The sequence below is a fragment of the Lethenteron reissneri genome, chromosome 16 (genome assembly GCF_015708825.2).
Source record: "Lethenteron reissneri isolate LAM-NWPU_2019-01 chromosome 16, ASM1570882v1, whole genome shotgun sequence".
Taxonomy (NCBI): domain Eukaryota; kingdom Metazoa; phylum Chordata; class Hyperoartia; order Petromyzontiformes; family Petromyzontidae; genus Lethenteron; species Lethenteron reissneri.
The window spans coordinates 865939-892915 of record NC_083794.1 but is presented as its reverse complement, the minus strand read 5'-3'; the positions used below and the strand labels follow the sequence as shown (position 1 = coordinate 892915).

The following is a 26977-nucleotide window of genomic DNA, read 5'->3' as shown; positions in this document are numbered from 1 at the left end:
ATGACCGTGGTGTCCAACCCAGCATTTTTAACTTGGGTTCCTGGTCGTCGGACACCAATGTCCGAGCTATACCTCGGTACCTCGCAGTGCCCAAACCGAACGGCTCCCTCAAACGGAGGGTAACAGACGTTCGTGTGCCGGGCGGGATCTCCCCCGTTCGGCACGCAGACATACGCAACGTAGCGTTAGCCGCACACAACTGGGTAGGGAAGGCAAAAATGCCACACGGCATCCGGATGGCAATTCCAAACAGCCGGGGTCAATGAAGATTTCCAATGGCATCCTGCCAAGGAAATCAGTTCCAAGTAAACATTGAACAGTCAGGGAGGTGGAAACAAAAATGTGTCCCGACAAGCTAACATCGGCAATGTGTACCCCGTCCATGATCAGACCGATGATACCCAACGAGCCGCCGTCAGCAGCAACACACGGTGCATCGACAAGATCGAGAACCCGACACTTAGGGGGCAGAATGTAAAAAATCTGGACTGTAATGATAATTGCCGATGCACCCGTGTCGATCAGCATCCTTATCTCCACATCCTCGATAGACCCAAGCACCGTAGACGAACCCTCGGTGGCAGCCACAACTCGATGGGCCAGCTCCGACCACTGACCCGGTCGGAGCTGACGCACCTCACGATTACACGTAGGACTTTCCCCTACTGACGCACGATCGGGCCGCGAACCAAATTGCCTAGATGAGTGAAGTGAGGCCCGGGGTCGAGTGTGGAGTGCGTCACGACTCACCTCAGATCGTGGAGGAGAGCAGGATGGTTGTGATGCCGGAAGGCGCCGACATGGGACGCGGCAGCCCAAAGCCACGTCGCCCAACAGGCCGCACTGGTAGCAGGTAACACGGCCGCCTCTGGAACGAGAAGACGACCTCGACCGCCCCCGCTTGTCCGTCCGCCATGTCCCACCATCACCCTGGTCGCCACCTTTCCGAGTCGACGTGCCTTCCATAAGGGGCCCCACAGTATGCGGTGGCCTCGGCTCCATGCGCGACACAGCACAAGTCGCCAGCGCCCCGTCCCAATGCAAAAATTGCTAGGCTCGGACGCACTTGGCGACTTTGTGGCGCGCGTCTGCCGGAGGCCCGTAGATGGATGCCATTTGATCGAAGGCCTGCGTAAGGGTAGATCTTTCCAGCGGTGGCATGGCAAGAAATGCTACAAGGGTAAAATGGCGGCCGATCGCGCGGGTTGCGCCACCGAATTACCCGCCTGTCGTGAAATAGCGGCAGAGTCGCCATTCACGAGCGGTCTTGATGCTCCTTCCGTCCCCGGCGAGACCGCAAGGGTCAACTCCGCCAAGAGCGAAGTCGCCGTGTTGAGGAGCTCCGCGAGACACTCGTGCGCCTCCTGGAGGGTCACCAACGCCGACGGCGAAGCATCGAGCGCCCAGACGGCTCTGCTGATAGCGTCTTGCCCGCATCCTCCTGCAAGCTGCACGAAGTCCTCGTCCTCATCGACTGACGTCCAGGTACTTGGTCCGCGACATGTAGACATAGTCTACAGCTTAGTTGAGTAACTAGCGTGTTGGCCACTTCCGACACCAGTTGTAGTGTGTCCAACTGAGTCGCGGACGTTGTTCCTTTTAGAGGAAACACTTTTATTTGTAACACTGTAATACAAAGGGGTAACTGCCCCTTTACCAGACAACAGTGAATTACTGCTACGAAGGGTAGATCCCTCACTCGGGTCTTCCGACCACGTGGTTGCCTGGGACAGAGAGCTTCAGCTTGAGATGTAGAGCTTCCTGCTTGTAGATGTTGGGCTTCCACCCTGTAGAATGCAGCGACCCAGGTCCCTCTCAGGGAACCCCTTCTATCCCTCTGTGGCCTAAAATAAAATGTTTAGCTCTGGATGATTGCTACAAAGTATGACCTGTGTTTTGATTTAGTGTGCTGATCTTAAAGGTGCATTGAAAAATTATAATACTCTGATTAATGCTCCTGCTGTTGTGGAGTGACTCATGCAGCCAGCTATGGCTGCAGGGTTTTGGTTGTTTATGCCATTTATTGTGAAAATTCTGTCACAGTTCCTATGATCACTGTTTCATTACTTTCATGGCTTTATTTTGGTGATTTCGAAAAGTGTATTGGTTTAGCCATGTTTGTTTGTTGTAGTACAGAGTTAGACTGATGGCCTTAATCTAAGTTGTCTTGTGGTTGTTGTTGGTTGTTTGACTTGCATCCCACTGAGATTTTTGCAAACAGCGTTGGTGTACGGTGTTTTTTCTGCAATGTTTTGCTGTCTTTTCTTGGATTTTCTGTTTGCACTCAGTCACATATTCACTTTAAGATGTTTTTTTGTTCATGTTTTAGTTTTTTTGTTTGTTGCAGTTGCACCCGATTCAAGAGCCGAATGGCTCACAGGGCTATACCTAATAAATTAACTTGAACTTGAACTCTCCAGTCAGGACCGCTCCACCCTCGGCCCTGGCCGCATTCCTGAACATTCTTATTCCCTCTCGATCCTTCTCAAGAGCTCTCTCCGGACACGTGATCACCCAACAGTCCCCCCACCTAGGGCCCCCTGTGTGGACATTCCAGATCACGTGTCTACGGGGTAAACCAGAGGGCCACGGCCCGGGGCAACCCTGCCCCTGGGCTAACACTCACCCCCTCCCCCTCGGGGCAGCCCCCACCATACACTGTGCGTGGTGCCCACACTATCCCAGTGCTCGCCAAGCCCCGCTAGGGCTGGTATTACACACAGCCACCCACACGGTGCTGTCCACGATGTAGGAACATCAAACGGCAAGTCCCTTCCAGGCCAGCACCATACAGTGATATCCCCGATGTCACTACACGTTCATGCGACAGAAAAGGGACATGATCTCGTGTTAAAGTGTAATGACTAATGCTATCATGCCACAGTCTCAGGGCAAATGTCCTCAGACATCTGAGTGACATTCTTGATATGTTGCTTAAAGGAAAATGTTACTTGATAATAGGACCTGTACTTCTCATCTCAACCTTCTAGTTACAGGAGAAATCACAGGGATATTTTTAGTGTTTATTTACCCAGGAAAGCCTCACTGAGGCTCCATACTCCTTTTCAAGAAGGTCCCACCAAGTTTTCACACTCGGGGTCAATGTTGCTGTCATGCCATTTGAGTAGTGCAATTTACAGGCATTGGGATATTTAGTTGCATTGGTTTTTTTTTGCTGTTGGAACAAACCCATACAGAACAGGGGGAGAACATAAAAACTCTACACAGAAAGGCGCCCGAGTCAGGAATCGTTTCCCAAGCCCTTTTTGCTATGAGGTATGTTACCACTACGCCACCCTTCCGTGTTATTTAATTTATTTTGAGGTCCCAAAAGCATAATCTCTGTTATATCAGAATTCGACATCAGGCCACAAACTCCTTCAACACCTATTATAAGCGGTGCTGCTCGTGGAGGTGTTTGATGGTGCTGCTAATGATAGGTGTTCTTGTAGCAGTGGTTTCTAAGGTGACGGTGGTGGTTGTAATCAGTGATGGTTAAGTAGATATGATCGTAGGTGTGATGAAAGTGGCCGTGGTGATGATGATGAGGGGTGCTGGTGGTAATGAGTGTTGTGAACGTGAAATCATTGCATTAGTGGTGGAGGTGGTGATTTGGTTTCCAGTGACAGCCAAACACACGGGGCTGATATGGGCAACCTCCGATTTAACCATGTGGCCTTGGACAGAGGGCTCTGAGGCATGTGGGTCCACAGGAAGACTCATGGCTACAGAGGTGATATGATGACTCAACTTCGAATTCCTTCATGGAGTGTACCAGCAGATGAAGTGACTCTGAGACTCCAAGAATGCAGGCCCTTTCTCTGCATGTGAGGGCTGTGGACAAGGGAACAGAAGCTACAGAGTAATAGCATGGGAATAGGTGGTCCTTGGTAACCAATATATTCAATGTTGGATGATTCAACCTTAGTTCATATTATCTTATTTTATAGAGCACCTTATTTCATGGTGGTTTACTTAGATTAAAAGTGGTAACAAAAATAGAGTGATTTAGATGGCAGGCACGTGCAATGATCGGGGAATGATTGGCCATAACAGAGGGCACATAGGGTCAAGAAAGAGCAGGTGAGAGACGGGATGGAGTGGAAGGGTGAGAGGAGGGAAGAGGAAGGAAATGGGCAATGGAGAAGAGGTGAGCTTTCAGATAGGAATGAAAGGAGGTTAAGGAGGGGACTGCTTAATATACAGAGAAAGTTTATTCGAGTGTAGCGGTGCAAGGAGCGAGGATCAAAAACGAGATCGGGCATGGGGAGGAGGGACAGAGAGAGATAGAGAAGATTGGGAATGAAGAGGATGAGAGGGGACATGGAAGGACATGAGAGGCAAAATGAGGTAGGTCAAGGCAATGGAGATATTTAAAGACAAGCATCAGTTATTTGAAATGACAGCGGTGTAGTAAACAGGAAGCCAGTGGAATGGAATGATGAGAGGCAAAGTGTGAAAATAAAATGGGAGATTGAAAATAACCTGTGTGTAAGCATTTTTTGGAGGGGAGTGATAGCGTACGCAGGAAGACCAAGGAGAAGAAAATTACGGTAGTCCAGATGGGTAAAGATCAGAGCATGAACCAGGAGTTTGGCAGCAGAATGTGATATGAGGAGTTGGATATCCCTGGTATCGAATAAATGAAAGTGGCAATTGCAAGCAGGAGTGGAGATGTGGGTGTAAAAGGTGAGGTAAGAGCCAAAGGTGACAGCAAGGTTGAGGACAGATTAAGCAGAAATGAGGGAGAGAACAGGGAAGGAGATGGCGGGGGCGGGAGGGGGCGAGAGGCCAGAAATTTAACTATTGATTTTTTGGAAGGACCTCGAGAGAGAAGGTAAAGCACCATCCAGGATTGGATGGCAGCCAGGCCAGAGGAGGAGATATGAGAGGAGTCAATGAAGGAACTGTGTTGGCCTCGATCTCTCAGCCGCTTTCGACACCATCGACCATGAGATACTCATCAGGCGGCTAAGGTCAAGGTTCAGTGTTTCATACCGACATGGTAGATCACAGTTCATCAAGCTGGATGATAAATAGTCATTGTATATGCCATGCCTAAATGACGTACCACAAGGGTGCGTCCATGAGCCCTCCCTATTTTCAACATACATCTCTCTGATCACTGATGTTATCTCATCGCATGACATCAAGTTCCATAAATATTCTGATGATACACAATTGTACATCTGTAATGCGAGCGTAAATGGGCAGGCCGGATGTGACGATCCGCGAGGGAGGAATCAGGGTCACGTGGGAGAGGGAGGAGTCAGGGTCACGTGGGGGAGAGGTTATAGGAAGGAGACCAGAAGACATCTGGGCAGTCGAGGGAGTGAAGAGGGAGACCACATTGGGTGGCCGCCGTTCCCTCAGCCGCGAGGCTGATAGGGCTCGCCAGACGGCGCCAGCCAGCGGGGTGCGGAGAGAGCGGAGTGCGCGGGGCGCACAGGGCGTGCGAGGTTGTACGGAGCAGCAGAGTAGCTGCAGAGCTAGCGGAGGGCTAGCAAAGCGTGCGAGGTTGCACAGGCAGCAGTGTGGCTGCAGAGCGGAGCAGCAGTGTGGCTGCAGAGCGGAGCAGCAGGGTAGCTGCAGAGTGCGCTGGGGTGCAAGGAGAGACGACGCTGGGCCGAGGAGGAGGCCAGCGGGGTGAGGAGGAGAAGAACATCAATAAAGGACCAATGGAGATCAACATCGTGTGACGGAGTCCTTTATTACACATTGCATTGAAGTCAAAGTTAGATATGGAGAGCCACGTTAACCTCGAAGATTGCACGTGAGCGGTGCACGTGTGGTGTATAGGAAACGAAATCCTGCTTAATCCAGAAAAATCAGAGGTTCTGCTAGTTGGCACTTAGGCTCAGACAAGAACAATTGTGGATCAGGTGTGGCAGTTGTAGACTCCAGGATTCAGTTTTATACTCAACTAAAGAGCCTCAGCACCATACTTAACCAGAATGTCGTTTGATAATGATTTTCAAAATACATTCAGGTCCTGCATTTTTATATCAGGGCTCTATGACACGTTCAGCCAATTTTGAGTCATGACATAGCCAACACGGCAACATGCCGCATAGCATCAACAAGACTCGATTAGTGCAACGCACTACTCTACGGGGCATTTGGCAAAAAACATTCCCAAGATGCAGTGTGTACAAAATTCTCTGGCACATGTCGTGGATTTGGCTAACCATCGAACGAAGACGATCACTACATCACACGCTTTTGCTTCTGCCACTTGTGCTATGCACTTTTAAATCTATATTGAAACCCCATTTTTTTAGAGCTGCTTTTTGTGTTTAGTTTGTTGTCCTTCACTTGCACCTCCAAGTAGGCACGGTTGGCTCTGTACGGTACGAATGTAGTTCAACATACATTCAGGTATAGAGCAATGGGGGGAAAGTAGACAAGGGATGACCAAATGAGCTCAACCTTATAGTAAAAATGGTAGGAGAAGGCCAAATTGGAAAGGGAAATGCAAGGAGAGGAAAGAGTAGGGTCAATTCAATTACTCAATACTCTGGTAAATAATATAGGGTTACACATAGATATGCCTCAATTACCTGAGCCTTGTCTAAACAAGACCTTTTTATTATGGAGAGGTGATTTCTACAAACAAACATGAGCAGCAATTGTCTTTTTTTCGTCTCCTGCTATTGCAAATCTGTAAATGGAAAATGTTTAAGCTAGAGCACTAGCTTCAAGTACACTAAACCTCTCCAATTCGTTGATATATATGGAAGACACTATGGTTGTCTTGCCATATGGTAAAGATACACATTTCTAAATTATCTCAATTCGCAAAACCCATCCAGTTTACCATGGAAGTATAGATGGAGAAAACCCTACCATTCCTGGATATTCTGCTCGAACGTGGCCCAAATGGTAAAATAACATACAGCGTTTACCAAAAGAAAATGCACACTCATGCCTATTTAAATGCAGATTCACATCACCTCACAAAGAAATCCTCTCTCAATAAGACGCTCGTGCATCGGGCTAATTAGGTGTCAGATATTTAAAGTCTGAGCAGTGAAATTAAACAAGGTAAAGAAGCATTACAATTAAAGGTTACAATAATGCACAAATTAATAGAGCACTGAATGCCAAAACCAAATTAAATAGCACAAATGTTGAAATGTAGCATGTATTTAAAACGATAAAAATACTGTAGGTTGCAAGAGTAACTAATTAACTCGCTAGAGTTTTGGAAAATCGAAATCCGAGATTCGGCATGATACACAAAATACAAAAACTGGTATCTGGTACTAAAAAAATATGATGGAATCTATCAAAAGAAGGTGTGTACCAGATTAGTTTATCCTGTGACCCATGATGTTGGTCAGACGCGACAAATTATTAGCATAAGGCTAAAAGAACACCAACTAAATATTAAATACTCATACGACAACTTTTGGTAGTTGCAGAACATGCTTGCCAACAAAGACATTCAATGTATTCATATTCTTGGTTCTTTCGGTAAAGTCACGTAGACGGGAAATAATAAAATAAAAATAAATCAATAAAATCCTCACGACTTTTCGATTGCAACACAAGCAATCATCATCAATGTATTTTGATAACGTTGATATGTTGTGCAAAACTAATTATTACTGGCCAATAATCTATTGAAATTGAGAGAAATAAAACATAATTTTTCATCCGTATTCTTTGGGTCTTTCGGTAAACTCACGTAGATAGGTTCAAAGAAAATAACAAAAAAAATACGTTTCGATCGCAACACAGGCAGTCATCTTTTCCTGATGAAGACCGCTTGTGTTGCGATCGAAACGTAGTTTTTTGTTATTTTCTCATAACATATCTACGTGACTTTACCGAAAGACCCAAAGAATATGAATTCCTGCAGTCACGAAAGCTTTAAGTAAATATTTTTTTATCCGTTTTGACAGCTATAGGCTTAATGCTGCTTGGAAGTGTATTATTAAGTAATACACCTTTCAATTACATGCCTATTCAATGCATAATATATTCAACAACTGTGATTAACCCATCTGGCAATATGTACTGCATATTTTCACATTAACATATCCATTATAATTTATATGATTACAGTCAACCCCACTCCGATCTTCACACCTGATAGGATCACAGTGATGGCATCATCTTGCTCTTTTTAAGACTGGAAGCAGGAAGACATCTTCACAATTCTGGTAAATTGCCTAATAAAGCTGGTTGTAATCACCAGTGAAACGTCGGTCTCAATTGTACATTTTGTGGATTTACTCGCCATAACAACTATGCGTTGAAGTAATCGCTAATTGGCACGTTTTTTGACATGACAAACCTTACTAATTGGCTGTCGGTTGTGGTTGGGAAACGACACATTTATATTTACGCAATCCAACACAAAAACCTTTATTATGAATATTGGTCTCGAAAGTCTACATGTTAAACAACACCTTCACCCCACATTAAATAATACAGAATCTCTGAGCAGCTTATAAAAATGAACTGTCAAGATATAAGTGCATTCAAAATGAAATATTCACATTACCTATGAAGACGCTCACTCGTCGAGAGATATCCCCATCAGGAGGAATCATTGAAAAACAGTGTGCTGCTGTCATTATCCAATGAGGTGAAATGATGGTTCCTCCACAGGAATGATGCTAAAAAAGTATACATATATAAAGAATATAAAGGAGAGTGGTGACAAGTTTAGAAGCACCATAGTATTAAAATAAGTTAATCATCTTGTTCGGTATTATTTATTTTCAGTAAATAATGTTCAAGATATCACCTCAAGTGAGACACATCACCATTTGTGGTATGGAAAAGGGAAAGCTTTTGGACTTATAGAATAATTGTGTAAATGATATAAAAAAACACACACACCCATAGCATCATTCTCTTTGAAACCGAATTAGTTCAGACGAGTTGAATGTTTACATAGAATGTAACATTATAAGTATTACTCCCATCAGTTAGTCTCGCTTCTTTGATGACATCCACATTTATTCCATCTGGTCTAAAAGCTTGCCCATCTTCCGTGTGGCGAAGGGCAGAGTTGGCTTCAAGCGTTATACCTGGAAGCTCCACCTGCCAGATAGGGTCTATTTCCTGGGCTATGTGCATTATTCTGCTAGAGATATGCATAAAATCCCTGCCCTAAGTTTAATATTATATCTCTATGAGTTATTCCATTTTTCTCCCGAATGGCAGCCATTTGCAATTGCTAATAATAAACCTCTTTGTTGCTGCTCTCATTGCTTGCTATGACATCATCAATCGTTCTTGTAGGTGTGGGACCATTTTGCCAGTATCAAGATATTGCATGAAAAAAAGGTTGACCTTTTCTAGAATAAATACATAGAGGTATTAGGATGTTCAAACACCAAATAGACAATAATACAAGGCATTGTTTACATACTTTACCATATGCTTGTGGTTAAAAAACCAATCTGCCTTGATCATATATGCACTGTCCTTGAAACTGATTGGCTTGCGCCAGAAATAGTCTCTTCTATGGCAATGTATCACAAGTCCTACATCAAAGACCGCCAAAAGGTGAGCAGTACAAAGACAATGCAAATACCATTTAATTAATAGCTATAACTGCTCAACCAGAGGTATCTTCTGCTTTTTCCCACAAGTATGTGGTTAATGCGGACATTATTGGCGTCTGTTGGTGTTTTAACTTCCTAACACTTTTCGTGAGAAAGGGTAACGCCTTTTTATCAGTCAATAATATTTGTTTTGTTGTACTTTCAGATGTATTTTTTATTCCTCTCCTAATCAATCTACAAATTTGTTTAGCCAGTCTCTTTTTCTAGCTCTCTTTTTCCTCCATAAATCTTTTGTGGTTTCAGACAACTTGTTCTGTTTGCTTTCTGACATTTCCTCCAGTTTGAATGTACTATCTATCACCAAGCTAGTTAGTGCATTATATGAAGTGGTGATATCCATATAATAATTCTGTTATATTTCACCATTATTTTACTTCTTTTCAGTGAAGGTCTTTGCACTGTCAACTTACCTCTCCTATTTGTATTCGGACATGCCAGGGCCATTCTGTAATATTTGTGGCTTTTCCATTAAAGATCCGAGATAATCTGAAGAGTTCATGATATGTTGCAATACCACATTTGTAGTATAATGTTTTATCTGTAAAAAAAAAGTATATTAACACGTTGCACTTTAAAGACACTGCATGGTTACATTTGAGTCTAAATGGAATGAGCACTTATTTGAATTCACGCCAATGTAATGTACACACTGATTTGTTACACCATTGTAACAAGTTTCAAGGCATAGCTCTGCATTTCATCAGTGCAGAGTATTTAGGAGTCACGAGTCTCACCACGACGTGTGCCTTCACATTTCGCCACTGGATATTTTCTAGCCAGCTGTGAAGCGTATTATGGTGAACAAGACAAGAAGCCTGAGGCTGTGCAAACCATTGCGGGTTGGTACATAGAACATGAGAACGTTTTTCCAAATTGGTGCAATATTCCTCCTCTGAAAAAACTTTAGAGGGCAGAAATTATCATCTTGGGACCCTAGGAGGCACAGTGACTCGGTGCTGGTGAAACTACCACAGGAAATGACACTGTCCTGTGGTCAGGGCCCCCAAACAGCGATTCCCATCTTGCTGGAAGGCCATTGTCCTTGATCAGGCAGCCACACCAGCCCTAATAGAATGGCACCCAGTAATCGGAATCTTTATTTATACTGGAATAATAAGATGAGCTATGAAGATTGTTTTCACAGATATCCAGTAGGGGTGGGTTAGAAAGTTACAATACAAAACCTAGAGGAATGCAAAGTATAGGAAAGTTAAGCAAGTCGCTAATTTAAAAAAATATATAGTACAAATTACAAAAGTACATCAATTCCTGCCGATTTCCCATCAATAAATGCAAGCTTGAGCAAGGCAGTAAAACAACAAAACAGTCCCAGACCACAGCAAGACAACACACAGTCCCTCAATAAAATTGCACATTAAAATTGAACTAGCTATATACAGGTGTAGTGACTATACTTGTGACTGTGTGGTGCCGGGATTTGTGAAGTCACGGCCGGTAATGTTATTGCGGGCAGCCCGGGTTGCGGGCTGCAGTACTAACACTAGTGGTAGTTTGGTGAGCACGGGTTAGCGCGAAGGCACCGTGAGCAGTGTGCGGTGCCGGCTCCCAGTGAGGGAGCGAGAGCGAGCGTCAGCCAGCCAGGGTTACTCTGGGGCATGATACTCTGGCTGACCTGTTGTCACTTGACCGGACGATTCTGGAGGGGGGCCACTTGTGGACGGGTGCCGAGGGGCGGTCACGTGGTCCCGGAGAGCTCTCAGGAACATCCGAGAAGGGGCTCGAGGAGCCTGGAAGGTGAGCGGGGCTAAGGGCGGATCCAGCCCCAGCACGGGAGCATATAACGAGAGCTCAGTGAGGAGCTTGGGGTTCTTCAAGTGTCGGTGTTCGAAGATCCACGTCGGGGAGAAGAAGCCTCTAGCCACGCGGTCCTCTTTTTGTCTCTCTTACCTTCCTATGCTGCTGATTGAGTCCCTCTCTTTTCATTGCGAATCGTTTAGTCTTATTAAAAAAGTATTTTGTTGGGTTTGTTAGTCCAGTTCATTGTGGAATCTTTTTTTCTGCCTTGCATGTGTTTTGTTATTATTATTAGCTGGGACGGCTATCTTTTAAACATGGGGGGGGGGGGGGGGGGGGTGATGTAATGACAGGGTGCCATCTGTCGGCCTGAAGAGGTAATCGCGGTTATGGGTATATTATGTAATGCCTAGTTATGAGGTGGGCATATCTGGGGTAAAGTTGAGAGGCCGGGTTAGTTGGGAAGCTCCAGGAGCCTGCTTGAAGGTTCTGGAAGGGGGCATGTTCCGGAGGTGGGGCTTGGCCACGCTGGGGCGTATATAAGGGGGACCGTCGCCACTCGCCATCATCTCTCTTCATCGTCCGGCCACATGGCCGATCTTCTGCAAGGCCCTCATCGTTGCCGTCGCTGCGCTAGTCAGACAGCTGTGTAGTTGGACGCCGACGATCGGGTTCTGTAGAAGGGTCGGCTATGTGTAGCTACGTAGAACGTTACGTAGATGTATCGCCCAGTTTGTGCTTAAAGTGTGAGAATAAATAAGAAGCCATCTACACGACGTGTCTCGGAAGTCGCTCACTACACATGTATATGTGCAGTATGTATTAATGTATGAGCACTTTATAAAAGTAAACATGCCAAATGATGAATTCTGATGGTGTCAATAGTAACAAACCTGTATTAACAATCCCAATTTTCTGAAGCTCTCTGTAATTCAGCAACATAAATGAATGCCGTTCACCCTTCTTCTGGGAAGCAATTGACACGAGCTCTTCCTTGTAGACATTTCCAATTCCAAACGTGTAAATATCTAGAAGATGACAATGTTAGTAAAGAATGACACCAGACATCTGTAATTCGTAGCATGTGTACATTACATGTACCATAACAAGAATACAAACTGCTTTACATTTCGATAGTTTTAATTTTGTATAATTATGTTCGTGACAGAAATATTTTCGACTATAATGAGCCAAGAATGTCTGTGTGTCCCCGCGCATGACGTCACTCCAAGTCGGCCAGCCCCCCTCATTAATACTCATGAGCGGGTGACGTCACTCCACATGTAGTACCCCCCCCCCCCTCATTAAAAATAATGAGCAGGTAACGTCACTCCATGTCGAACAGCCCCCCACATTAATAATCATAAAGAGGTGACGTCTTCCAAATGGACATCCCCCGCCATTAATATTAATTATCGTGCGACATCACTCCACATGGGGGGGCGAGGCGCCTCCTCCCCCCTCCTCAGCATCAACGTGCAACCCTCACTACAAAGGCAGAACCCTCACGTCACGCAATCTCCGTAACGCTATTGAGACAGAAGTAAAAAGTCCATGATGAACAAGGGATTATAACCTTTAAATGAAATAGGTCTGTGTCACCGTGGCCTTTCAAATTGCACACGAATTGATGCAATGAATATCACGTCGCGGTCTGCTTTTCGCTTGCAAGTTTCAGATTTACTGAAATACACCCTTCCTTGGATGAGCAAAAGGCTAGTAGTGAGATAATACCTGATATAAGTGCAAATAGTTAGAAAGAAAATACATAGTTGCCCTTGTGATATATAAATTAGAGAATATATTACAGTTATTCTTTGGTTTTTTCGGTAAAGTCACGTATAAAGATAAAATAATAAATTAAATAATAGCATACGACGTTTCGATTGCAACACAAGCAATCATCATCAGGTATAATGAAATAGCGACATAGAATCTAACCAGAAAACTCTAGACAGACATGTAAGCAGACAGATATCACCAAGATACATAGAGAGAGCAACCCAGGAACAGAGAGGGGTGATCGTCTCTGTGGGGTGGCCTTAAATAGACAGAGGGGGGGCAGAGGGAGGGGGTAGGGAAATGTTTTTTTACATGTCAATGAGTACGTTAATTGTGTGTTGACCGACTCTCTGTGTCGTTTTACATAACATTTCGATACTTTGCTAGGTTATTTAATTTAGTGTGTTCTGTCTCCCTCTAAGCCTGCTTACCTTACTTCCCCTCCCTTCGTACTCATTGACATGTAAAAAAAAAAATTCCCTACCCCCTCCCTCTCTCTGCCTCCTCCCCCCTCTGTCTATTTAAGGCCACCCCACAGAGACGATCACCCCTCTCTGTTCCTGGGTTGCTCTCGCTATGTATCTTGGTGATATCTGTCTGCTTACATGTCTGTCTATAGTTTTCTGGTTAGATTCTATGTCGCTATTTCATTATACCTGATGATGATTGCTTGTGTTGCAATCGAAACGTCGTATGCTATTATTTAATTTATTATTCTATCTTTATACATGACTTTACCGAAAAAACCAAAGAATAATTCCTGCAGTCACGAAAGCTCCTAAAATTAAGATTGAACCACTTCTACGGGGAAGTTCCAAGTTTACCTTTTTCTCTCTCTCTGGGTTTTTGTTCTCTCTCTCTGCCTGTATATTTAGTGTAATTTTTTCTGTCTACATTCGTTTTTTATCGTTCTTAGGTTCTGCTCTGTCTGTGTGTCTCCATTACTCTTGTTTTTATGTTTTGTCTTTCTTTGGAATTTTCACACTTAAATTCTAACTTAGCAATCTTTGAAATACGTAATCGACCAGGCTATGCGTTAATTGTGTGTTGACCGACTCTCTGTGTCGTTTTACATAACATTTCGATACTTTGCTAGGTTATTTAATTTAGTGTGTTCTGTCTCCCTCTAAGCCTGCTTACCTTACTTCCCCTCCCTTCGTACTCATTGACATGTAAAAAAAAAAATTCCCTACCCCCTCCCTCTCTCTGCCTCCGCCCCCCTCTGTCTATTTAAGGCCACCCCACAGAGACGATCACCCCTCTCTGTTCCTGGGTTGCTCTCTCTATGTATCTTGGTGATATCTGTCTGCTTACATGTCTGTCTATAGTTTTCTGGTTAGATTCTATGTCGCTATTTCATTATACCTGATGATGATTGCTTGTGTTGCAATCGAAACGTCGTATGCTATTATTTAATGTATTCTTTTATCTTTATACGTGACTTTACCGAAACAACCAAAGAATAATTCCTGCAGTCACGAAAGCTCCAAAAATTAAGATATTAGAGTGATGTGAGCTACTACGAGAAGATGGCTACCATAGATAGTTATAATAAACTTAGTATGGATGTATGTTGAGATTCTTCTGCACCATACGTAACCAACCATGCTAATGTTAGCCATTTATGGTACCGGGAATTAAAGCGGCACACAGAGGTCGCACAATAACATTTAATTGATACAATTTCTCAAATTGAATTTATTGCATAAAGAAGATTTGTGAAATAGATTTTGTTTGTGATACAAGTCGTAAAAATACTGTTTTAAAAGGAATGTGCATAACAGTTTGGATTATCTGAACACATATAAATGGCATATTCAACACTTCTCCACATCAGTAGACCTTTGCCAGTGTAGTAGGTTCCAGGAGACTTGAACGACGTAGTTGGAGGCACACTTATTTATTAAGCACAAAGTACATAACAGGCCGAGATGTACAACAATCGAAGGGGTATCGGCCCCTTCACCCATCTAACAGGGAGATCAACACTATGTCACAGCTAGCCTTACTCCTAGGTCCTCCACTACAGGGCTAGGGGAGGCTAGCTAACCCAGCTCTGGTTAAGCTGGGATTACGGCACCCTGACCGGCTCTTACAAGAGGATCGGCTCTGGGCTCTTGGGGCCACGCCACTGGCTTGCCCTGGTCGGTCCTGAGAAGGACAGCAATCCAGGGGAGTCCCAGGGCCTATCTAGCAGGTCTTCTTGCTTCTCTGGTGAAGGCTGAACACTGAACCCCGAGCCCTCCGGCTCCCCGCCTTATATAGCAAATCCTCCACTGAGGGGTGGGGCCGTGGGGGATCCCAGCGCCATGTTAGCCCCCCAGGCTAAACGGTGCGGACGTGGATGTAAGCACCTCTCGGCGTACGGGCATAACCACGCCCAGTGTGTTTGTTTGCCCTCCGTAACACCTCTACATCACCCCCCCCCCCCCCTGTAAAGCCCGCAGCCGTCCCAGCTGCAACAAAATCTCAATAAAGATGCATCCCCCCAAATCCGTGTGTGCCTCGCGTAATTTAACAAGAACAACAACTTCTTGGTTCTTTCGGTAAAGTCACGTAGAAGGGAAGTAATAAAATAATACAAATAAAACATAATAAAATTATTCTCACGACGTTTCGGCCACAACGCAAGCAGCCGTCCTCAGGTGAAAACCTGGTCCGTCGAGGCGACGGACTCTGTCGCCTCAACGGACCAGGTTTTCACCTGAGGACGGCTGCTTGCGTTGTGGCCGAAACGTCGTGAGAATAATTTTATTATGTTTTATTTTCATTATTTTATTACTTCCCTTCTACGTGACTTTACCGAAAGAACCAAGAAGATGAATCCCTGCAGTCACGAAAGCTTTAAATCAAGAACAACAACAATGAACAACAACAACAATAAGAAAGAGAAAAATAACCCGACGCACCCCCCCCGAATACCCCATCCCGTAAAAAAAACCCAACATATATACAATTTCCAGGACCCCCCCCCCCCCCACCCCGCGACCCCCGCAAGGGCCGCACAAGCGGCCGATCTCACAAAAGTCTGCGCGTTTTGGCGCGCGTTCTTGCAGCGGGGCCGTCACAAGGGGCAACCCCGGTTGGCCCAGTGGTGGGTGTCAACAGTCCGGGTGCGAGAGTGTCTGGCTTCGCTGCTGAGCGACCCCCGACCCCCCGGGAGGGGTTGGCGATCGTGAGCACGTCAATCCTGGTGCACCTGGAGGTGGAACAGTCAGTGGCAAGTTAGGCGAAAGCAGCGAAGTCGGACTCCGGGAATCGGTGGACCCCTCACATGTTTGGCCACGCGTGTGTGTGGTAGGAACATGGGGCGCAACGAATGGTTTCAACCTGGAGGGGTGCACGAACCACCGACGCTTCCCCCATCGGATACGCACACATTGTGGCCGCAAGACCTGCACCACTTCCACGGGCGCCCACCACCGCCGCACCAGCTTAGACGAGGTCGCCAGTGGTATTTGGGGACAGTGCAACCACGCCTTGTCACCCGGTTTCCACTGGAGCACATGTGCCCGACCCAGCCTGAGCCTCTCATTCGCCCTTTGGCGGAGTTCTGAATTCTGGATGGCCGCCTCCCACGCCTCTGTTAATTTAGCGATGTTGAATTTGACATGGTCGGTAAATTTAGATTTAGCATGCGGCGTGGAGATCTGCAGTTGAGTCGCGGCCATACATTAGGAAAAAGGGCAAAAATCCGGTCGCCGCATGAGGAGCCATCCTGTATGCCGCCAAAACCCCCGGAATATGAAGGTCCCAATCGGTCTGGGATTCAGAGACCTGTTGGGACAGCATAGACGTGATAGTCCGATGCAGACGCTCCACCATCCCGTCAGTTTGCGGATGATATTGGGAGGTACGAATTTTTTTCGCTCCCAGGAGCTTGCATACTTCGTGGAGAAGTTTACCAGAAAAATGTTTACCCTGGTCGGTCAGCAGCCACTCCAGAGCACCCTTGTCGAGGACGTAGCCCTGGACAAAGGCCTCCGCGATGGCTGCTGCCGACTCGTTGGCGAGGGGCCAGGCCATAGGCCATCGTGTAAAATATTCTACCCCGGTCAATAGGTATCTATTTCCCCTAGGAGTAGCGGGGAATGGGCCCAGAATATCAAGCGCAACGAGCTTGTTAACCCAGGAAACTTTGATAGACTGCAATGGTGGGTTGGACCCCCACGCTGGTGGCTTCCGTTGCGCGCACTGAGTACACGACCCTAAAAGATCATCCACGTCCCTTGCCATGCCCGGCCAAGAAAAATCCAGCTGGAGCATGGCAAGTGTTTTGTGAGTCCTCAGGTGAAGGAGTCGCTCATGCACAGCCCACACCAATCTACCCCTCAATGTGGAAGGCACCACCAGCCGGTGGCGGCGGGATCTCCCATCCCCATGCATCAAAAGACCCTGAAATAACCCCCACGAGTCGAAATTTCCCCCCCCCCCCGACCAACTCCCCCGATGTGACGGCGCAAAGCAAGGAGGGAGGTGTCCTCCATTTGGAGGCGCCCCCACTCCACAACAGACAACCCCAGCAAATAATCCCTCCCTTCTTGCTCAATAGGACCCGCAATCGAAGGCGCATCATCGGCGGCCGCAAGGACCGAATCAGAGATAACATTCGGAGGTCTGCAACGCCCCGAACCCAGGAGGCAAGCGCACTCTGAGGTGGGCGGCAACCGCGACAGAGCGTCTGCGTTCGTGTGGCGAACGCCCTTACGATAAATAGTTTCAAAATCGAAATCCTGGAGAATCTCCAACCATCGAGACAATTGTCCCGATGGCTGTTGAACCCGCAAGGCGTACTGCAGCGCCGCATGATCTGTGTGGATGGTGAAATGTTGACCGTACAGATATGGGCGATATTGCTGAATGAAGTAAACGATTGCCAATAGTTCCCGACGGGTAACACAGTACCTTTGTTCTGCCGGAGACAACACCCGACTGCCGTACGCAACCACATGCTCTACGCCCCAACAACCTACGAAAGCACGCCCCCAATGCCCGTGTTGCTTGCGTCTGTATCGAGCAAGAAGGGTTTTGTAAAGTCAGGGTAACTCAATGGCGGAGCCCCCACTAGGGCGTCCCGGAGGGAGCGGAAAGCAGCCTCCTCCTCCTGACCCCAATGAAACTTGACCCCCTTAGATGTCAAGGCATGTAAGGGTTTCGCAATTGTAGCGAAATCAGCGACAAACCGTCGGTAATATGACGCGAATCCAATGAAACTCCTGACCACCCCCACCGAGGTGGGAGTCGGCCAGGAGCTGACACATTGTGTTTTGGCGGGATCTGTGGCAATACCTGAACGTCCGACTAACGTGACCCAAATACCGCACCGATTTGCAGAGCAAATTACACTTCTGGGGCTTGAATTTCAAATTAGCAGCCCGCATTTTCAGAAAAACGGCAAGCAACCTCTGGAGGTGTTCATTGAATGTTTTACTAAAGACGATGACATCGTCTAAGTAAATCAAACATAAATCTCAATGCAACCCAGCTAGGACCAATTCCATTAATCGCTGAAAAGTTGCTGGCACTGAATGTAGCCCCATCGGCAAGCGGTTAAATTGGAAAAGGCCGTGCGGCGTACGAAAAGCAGTTTTTGGTTTAGATTCATCATCCAGAGGGAGCTGCCAGAACCCGGACAATAAATCCAATGTGGAGAAGAACCGCGCCCCTGCCAGGGCATCAAGCGATTCATCCATCCGAGGAAGCGGGTATGCGTCGGCTACAGAAATCTTGTTCAGCCGACGAAAATCGACACAAAACCGCAATGAGCCATCGTGTTTTTTAACTAAGACGATCAGCGCACTCCAAGAGCTGGTAGAACGGGATATAATATCCGCAGCTAGCATATCGTCTACGGCTGATTTGACATGATCCTTTTGGCGGGACTCAACCGAAAAGGATTTTGGCAGATTGGCGCGCTGTCACCCATGTCAATATAGTGTCGCAGCAGTTTAGTACACCCAATATCGTATTTGTTTTGACTAAAAACGTCGGAAAACTCGTGCGGGAGGATTCGAAGCCTCTCACGCTGTGAGTCGGACAAGTCCGATGATCCCGCACAAAGCGCATCCAGCCACCCCTCATCACGGTCCGAATGCGGTCGCGCCGGCGGAGCGGCGCTCACCCGACCAATGACCGGTTCCTCACAGGGTACCGGCGTCACGTGCGCAAGCACGGTCCCTTGAGGTACCACAGCCGTTCGCGATCCCACATTGAGGACCGCGATGAAGGGGTCCCCGTCCCCTTTCACAATGGTCTGGGCCGCTATCAAATCGGGTCCGTTGACCCCAGCCCTAGATGGTCCCAACAGAACCCCCCGATCCCCAACGCCCTGTGCAAATGGTCGCCGCAGCCTAAGAGGCACGAGCATCTGAGCTCCCGGCGGTACGCGTACCGTCCTCGCAACCAGCGCCTGTACCGTCGCAAATGCCGTACGGACAGTAGCGGGGGAGGACAAAAACATCATACGTCGGCCCGACGGGAGTTCGATGCAACCCTGGTCGACCAAGATACGAATCAGCATTTTGGCCAAGAAATCCGTCCCCAACAGGCACGGAACCGCCAGCGAGGAGGAGACCAATATCAGGCCGGATAATTTGATGTCCCCAATACAAATTTGCACGCGGATCTGTCCGATAATGCCCAGCGAGCCCCCGTTAGCAGCGTAGCATGGAACATCAACGGGGAGCAAAGGACGGCTTTGTACGGGGAGAATGTTATAAATCAAATCGGACCCGCACCTCAACCCCATCAATATGCCCCACAACGACCGACGACCCCGATGACGCGGCAACAACGCGATGGGCCAACTCGGACCACTGGCCTGGTTGGAACGCACTCCCCACTGTGGCACGTTTCGGCGCGACGACAGGCAAATTTTGACCCCCGTTCATTGCAGTGCGTGAGTGTGTCAGAGGTGTGTGCGTAGGCCAAACATGTGGGGTGCCACGACTCGCCGGAGTTTGGTGGTGGCACGACGTCCGGCCGAGGCGTCGCCCCGCGCTGTCGAGGAGCCCGGCATCCCGAAGCCACATGGCCCCAGAGGCCACAGTTGTAGCAGCGCGTGAGCGCCCCAGACGGCTTGGGCTGATCCTGGCGGCTCGGTCCGTCCCGAGCCGGTCGTCCCCCGGCTCTCCACTCCATCGGGCGATCCACAGCGCAGACCTCTTCCGATGGGAGGGTGGTTGCAGCCACGGTATGCCCGGCCGCCGCCTTGCTGGCCTTGCGACGCTGGGACAGCAAGTTAGCGTGGATGTGCCGCGCGGCCCACAAGGAACACATCTTCGTGTCGTCTTGCGCCAAGACGACAATGTCCAAATCGTCCGCCAACAGCAGTATCTTCTCTGCCACCATGGCATTCACCCCTTCCTCGTCCATCTGAGGGAAAGCCGCCTTCGCTAGGGCCAGGAAAGCTGTGCGGTATGCCAGAGGCGATTCCTTGGCGCCCGCTGGCGATCGTAGAACAGCTGCCTGCAGTCCGAAGGTGGTCCATAGACTGCAGACAGGAGTTGAAGCGCCATTTGCAGCGTGGCGCGCTTCGTTCTTGGCGCCGAGGTGAGGGTAGCGAGGGCGTCACTGTCGAGCATCGCCGGTAGCGCGCGTAGCGCCTCGTCATCCGTCCATTGTGCCATTTCTTGGTGAGCGAGGAAGCGTCTTCGGAAGGCTCCCCAGTCACCGTCTTCCCCCACAAACTCTTTGAGAGGTGGTAATCGCTTCTGTAACGCGGCGTCCTGCAGTCGAAGATTGTGCCCCGTCGTTCCCGCCACTCCGCACAGTTTTGGCGGGAAGGGCGGGTGCCATCGGCGGTCGCTCTTCTGGTGACACGCCGGCCGCCATTGATGACGTGGCGGGTTCTGGTTGGCGAGAGTCGGTCGCCTGACGTAGCCCGGCCCCGCCCTCAGCACCCACTGTACTGATGGCGGCAAATCCGACTTCCAGGCCCGTAGAAATGGCAGGAACCGGCGCCACGTTTCGTCCATCGTCGCCCCGTGCAGCTCCTCCAGCCCCCAGGCGAGTGATTTCCTCCAACGTGGTGGCTGCCGCGTAGAGTAGCTCCGCCAGGCGGGAGTGAGCCAGCCGTAGTCCATCAGCCGACGGTCCCCACGCGTCCTGCCGTTGCGGTGTGGGTGGACTCGGCCCCGGTTGCTCGGATTCGCCCTCCGCAATCTCGGGCTCTGAGTCGGCCGAGGTTTCCTTCTCCCCCGATTCCCTGGTACGAGCCGTCCGTCTTGTATCCATCCTTAGAAGACCACTTCTGATGCCAGTTGTAGTAGGTTCCAGGTGACTTGGACGATGTAGTTGGAGGCACACTTATTTATTAAGCACAAGTACATAACAGGCCGAGATGTATAACACTCGAAGGGGTATCGGCCCCTTCACCCATCTAACAGTGAGATCAACACTCTATGTCACAGCTAGCCTTACTCCTAGGTCCTCCACTACAGGGCTAGGGGAGGCTAGCTAACCCAGCTCTGGTTAAGCTGGGATTACGGCACCCTGCGTCCCCAGACCGGCTCTTACAAGAGCATCGGCTCTGGGCTCTTGGGGCCACGCCACTGGCTTGCCCTGGTCGGTCCTGAGAAGGACAGTGATCCAGGGGAGTCCCAGGGCCTATCTAGCAGGTCTTCTTGCTTCTCTGGTTAAGGCTGAACACTGAACCCCGAGCCCTCCGGCTCCCCGCCTTACATAGCAACTCCCCCACTGAGGGGTGGGGCCGTGGGGGATCCCAGCGCCGTGTTAGCCCCCCAGGCTAAACGGTGCGGACGTGGATGTAAACACCTCTCGGCGTACGGGCATAACCACGCCCAGTGTGTTTGTTTGCCCTCCATAACACCTCTACACCAGTACCAAAATATAATAATAGGGGTTTTCCCCTTTTTTCTGGCAACAAAACTGAAATCTTTTTACAAGGATTCACGTCTGCATTAACCACAATACTTGCAGTCAAATACAAACAAAAACACACTATGATAATATATGCATTGTCCTTGAAACTGATTGGTCCACACCAAGGGACGGCTTTCTTTTGAGCCTCGACCCAATTGGTGCTCGACCAGAGGAGTGTTTTTGTTTGCATTTGACTGCAAGTATTGTGGTTAATGCAGACATGAATCATTGTAAAAAGGTTTCAGTTTTGTTGCCAGAAAAAAGGTGAAAAACCCTATTATTACTTTTCCACATGACAATTTATTTTGGCTATGACGGGTGGTATGAGGCCTTATCACAGAAAATTGGCCAGATCATTGTGACCCAACCGAAGAATCAATCATGAATCAGAACATTGGCTGCATAAACCTACTACGCATTATAAGTAAAAAAAAACATATCGTTTAGTGACAGTGCAATTTATTCTTTCTGTATATATAGTGACATAAGTGTTTTACGTCTAACGATATTATTGTATATACCAGTGGCGGCTCCTGCAAAATCTCTCAGGGGGGGCAAATGTCTGGATGATTGATAAGGATAAGGTCCACCCATGCAATGGATAAATTAACAGCTTAGGCATGTAAAGGCAACTTCACTTCTTTAATATTAATGAAAAATAAAGTGACTCTTACAATACATCTTGTTTGTTTCTATATTCACTATTAAAAAAACCACTCAAGTTTATTTTATTAAAGATTCCACTAGGTGGCGATAAATTATATTGTTGGATGAAACGTGCTTACGTATGATGACGTTAGCACGTATGATGACGTAAGCACGTTAGTGCATGCCCTCCCGGAAGCCATAGAGAATGCATTGGAGCGCCCGCCGTTCGAAAAAAAACATCTTTCAATGTAAGTCTATGGGGCCACTCGGGGCGATTCTCAGCCGGAGTGAAATCGCCCAAAAAGAGGCGGTACTCCACAGAACGTAGCATGACGCTGATTGGACTATATCCAGAGGCTGACAGTGACGGCTAGCGTGACTCTGTGGTTCAATGACATTGGTGGTGCGTCGCCCAATCGCCCTAATGAAGAAACCGCCCCTGGTATATACTTATATTTAATTTGGATAATATAACATTATTTTGTTACATTTGTTATTTTATAGTTTCAATCATATTAAATTAGTGAAAGCATTAAAATAAAATGTATAGATGGCATTTGTTTCCCCATTGTTAGGTCATTATGCCAGCGCACAATGATCAAGACTCATTATTGTTACCGATACTCTACCTGCTTGCCAGAGATGTGGTTCATGTCATCTACAATCTCTTACCCATGGGAATGTCCGCAAACTTCTCATTCATAACAATCTTGGGAGGTGGTCCCATATTGGAGCGGCCTTAAAAGTACAACGTGACATTTTTTAAAGCATCAAAACTACATACATTGGGTGACTATTATTGCATAACTGACAATTATTACGCACTAATGTATTGAGCATTTTATATGTATATACATCTTCATGTTATTGGCTAAATATTTTTTTGCTTTCTGGATGGCAGGGAGTAAAACGCATTTGAAGTAAACTTCTGTAAATTCCATGGAAAACAAAAACAAACAACGCAACGGACAATGGCACAATAGGAAATGTTGGTATAGCCAGATTCGAAACCGTGACTTCAATATTACCAGCTCGAATCTCTCGCTTGGTATCAGCCCCCAATGTCACACAACCTCATAATTAACAAACAAAAATCTTCACACAGTCAATAACACTTATATAATAGACGACGTTTTGGGTAATTGGCACTTATCCTTTGTATATAAACTAGCTGTACTACCCGGCTTCGCCCGGGACTTGTATCCACCACGCCCGGCCGCCTTTGTCTCCCCAGTGGCGATGTTAATACGCCACACCAGTTACTCGTTTTGAGGCTGAGTCCCTCCCTCACCGCTCTCCCCCCCTCACCGCTCTCCCCCCCTCACCGCTCTCCCTCCCTCACCACTCTCCCTCCCTCACCGCTCTCCCTCCCTCACCGCTCTCCCTCCCTCACCGCTCTCCCTCCCTCACCGCTCTCCCTCCCTCACCGCTCTCCCTCCCTCACCGCTCTACCTCCCTCACCGCTCTCCCTCCCTCACCGCTCTCCCTCCCTCACCGCTCTCCCTCCCTCACCGCTCTCCCTCCCTCACCGCTCTCCCTCCCTCACCGCTCTCCCTCCCTCACCGCTCTCCCTCCCTCACCGCTCTCCCTCCCTCACCGCTCTCCCTTCCTAGCTGTACTACCCGGCTTCGCCCGGGTCTTGGATCCACGACGCCAGGCCGCCTTTTTCTCCCCAGTGGCGATGTTCATACGCCACAGCAGTTACTCGTTTTGAGGCTGAGTCGACCTAGGGGAGGCCCAGGACCAGTTAAAATAATCGTCACCGGTGGTGGCCGTGAGCGGGAATGGAACTCGGGTCACTGGGTTCGTAGCGCGGCGTGCTAACCACGACACTACAATGCGTTACGCTTCCGTTGTAGGATTTGTGTGAGGCTTGCCGATCCGCTGTAGGGTTTTAGTGAGGCGCGCCGATCTGTAGGGTTTGTGTGAGGCGTGCCGATCTGTTGTAGGGTTTTAGTGAGGCGCGCCGATCCGTTGTAGGGTTTTAGTGAGGCGTGCCGATCCGTTGTAGGGTTTTAGTGATGCGCGCTGATCCGTTGTAGGGTTTTAGTGAGGCGCGCTGATCCCCCGCGATACAATAATACTGTGTAATCGCTATAATTTAATGATTTACCGAGCCTATAATAGTAATTGCACACATTGGGGTGGCGGGGGAGTGAAGAGGACGTGAAACTTTGATGAATTTACCTCAGAGTCGCGTGGTGGGTGTCGAGGCCTAGCACCGTGCAGAGCCTCCGGCCTCACCTGATTTTGCCACCCGGCTGACGCTGGGTACGGGTGCCGTCCCCCCCCCCCCCGCGCTACAATAATACAGTCTAATCGCTATAATTTTATAATCTACCGACCCTATAATAGTAATTGCACACATTGGGGTGGCGGGGGAGTGAAGAGGACGTGAAACTTTGATGAATTTACCTCAGAGTCGCGTGGTGGGTGTCGAGGCCTAGCACCGTGCAGAGCCTCCGGCCTCACCTGATTTTGCCACCCGGCTGACGCTGGGTACGGGTGCCGTCCCCCCCCCCCCCCGCGCTACAATAATACAGTCTAATCGCTATAATTTTATAATCTACCGACCCTATAATAGTAATTGCACACATTGTGGTGGGGGGGGAGTGAAGAGGACGTGAAACTTTGATGAATTTACGTCAGAGTCGCGTGTTAATGCGTGCGCCTATTTTTAAGGGGAATTAAAAATGGCGTCCACCCCGCGCCTAAGGCGTCGCTACCCGTTGCCAGGGGCAACCGCCGTCCAATGAAAGCGGCGAAGGCGTGGCTACCCGTTGGCAGGGGCAACCGCCGTCCAATGAAACTGCAGCCCACGGCGAAGGCATCGCTACCCGTTGCCAGGGGCAACCGCCGTCCAATGAAAGCGGCGAAGGCGTCGCTAGCCGTTGCCAGGGGCAACCGCCGTCCAATGAAAGTGCGTATGGTCCGGCGACACACATACACACACACAGACAGACAGACAGATTCGCGATTTTATATATATAGATATAGATGCCTAAGAGATAGAATGGATAATAAACATCGGAGATGTCAGTTGTTGAAACTTTCCAAAATGTTGTAGCATGAGCCTGCCATGTCATTCATGCTGCCAGTTTATACTGGTAGGAACCTCCTGGTTACACCAGCCCATAGGGGATTATTGTGTCCGTCTGTCCGTCGTGCATCCAAAAATGGGAGGGGTGGGGCTGGGTGGAGAGGGGAGGGTGGGGAGGAGCTGGGTGGGGAGGGGCTGGGTGGGGAGGGGCTGGGTGGGGGGTGGGAGGGGTTGGGTGGGGAGGGGCTGGTCATCCCGTAGTGCCCTTATAAAACTCAACGTTTAACCTACTCACGCCGGCTTGTGCCCGCCCTCACAGTCGGCCATATTTGCGGAATACAGCACGCCGCCATTGATCCTGGCCATTGACCGAGCAACCCAAAGTTCCTACCAGCTCCCTCTGCAGGAATGTGTTCCTTCTCTTCTATTTCCCTCTCACCACCTATCCAATGCTCTATACTTATCTCTTCAAAGCTTATTTTTCACTCCATACCCCTATCGTGCCATGTTTGCTCCTCTCTCAATACATCTCTGCTGAGCCTCTCTCTGCTTCCCTCAGTCATACATCTCACAGATCTCAGTCCACACATCTGCTCCACGTGAACAGCATTAACTCGTGTAATTGGCCATCATATGACGGGTATATTCACGTCGTAAGCAATCCAGTGTTTCTTGACTATGTCGATTGTGCCATCTCTGTGTTTAATCGACGTCTTATTTCATCTGCAGACTATTCTGCATTCATCTGAATGGAATCTAAATTACGTATGTGATGTGCCGAATGTAATGTACTCTTTCTGAGAGTAATTTATTGCAAACCTGGAAAAAAATTGCAATTGTAAGTCACCTTTATCGTAGCATTATAAGAGCTGTTTGAGTTACCTTTCTATCAGGAAGAAAGTAAACGAAATGTTTCAATCAAAAGTTCATTTTACCAAAATGGATTTGCGCTCAGGTACAATAACTTACTGAATTCTGAATTTATGTAAATTTTAAAAAAGTTACACTATTTATTATTGATCGGACGGGGAGAGGTCGTGTTCACTCATTTTCACAAATTTCACTATCAGTGCGAGGAAAATAAATCAGATCTCAGGCCACACATCTCCTGTGTTGGCGCCATCAAGCGCCAAGCAACCGAGCCTCTTCGAGGACATCGTGCCAACGCTGCTCAATCTAGCTGCGCAGAGAGAAAGCCGACGACGGGCTCGCTGCGGCCACGCCCAAGCGAGAGGGAACCTCTGAAGAGCTGGTTGTATACCCCTCCCCCACCCCACAAGCTCCG

At 48.1% G+C, this 26977-nt stretch overlaps 1 protein-coding gene across 5 annotated transcripts in view; it reads right to left on the bottom strand.

Annotated features, from left to right (window-relative positions):
* The window catches only part of LOC133342838 (complement factor B-like), an 86513-nt gene that overhangs the window by 25950 nt on the left and 33586 nt on the right, over positions 1-26977 (bottom strand). For 4 of the 5 annotated variants that reach the window (XR_009755186.1, XM_061552153.1, XM_061552156.1 and 1 more), the window contains 4 exons: positions 23325-23390; positions 12233-12367; positions 9995-10122; positions 8513-8627 (listed from right to left, as the gene is read on the bottom strand). Coding sequence is in view for 4 of the 5 variants with exons in the window: in XM_061552153.1 (XP_061408137.1) it covers positions 8513-8627; positions 9995-10122; positions 12233-12367; positions 23325-23390 (444 nt within the window). In the remaining variant the exon portion in view is untranslated. The remainder of the gene's footprint in view (positions 1-8512; positions 8628-9994; positions 10123-12232; positions 12368-23324; positions 23391-26977) is intronic. The other variant, XM_061552154.1, reaches the window with a different exon arrangement.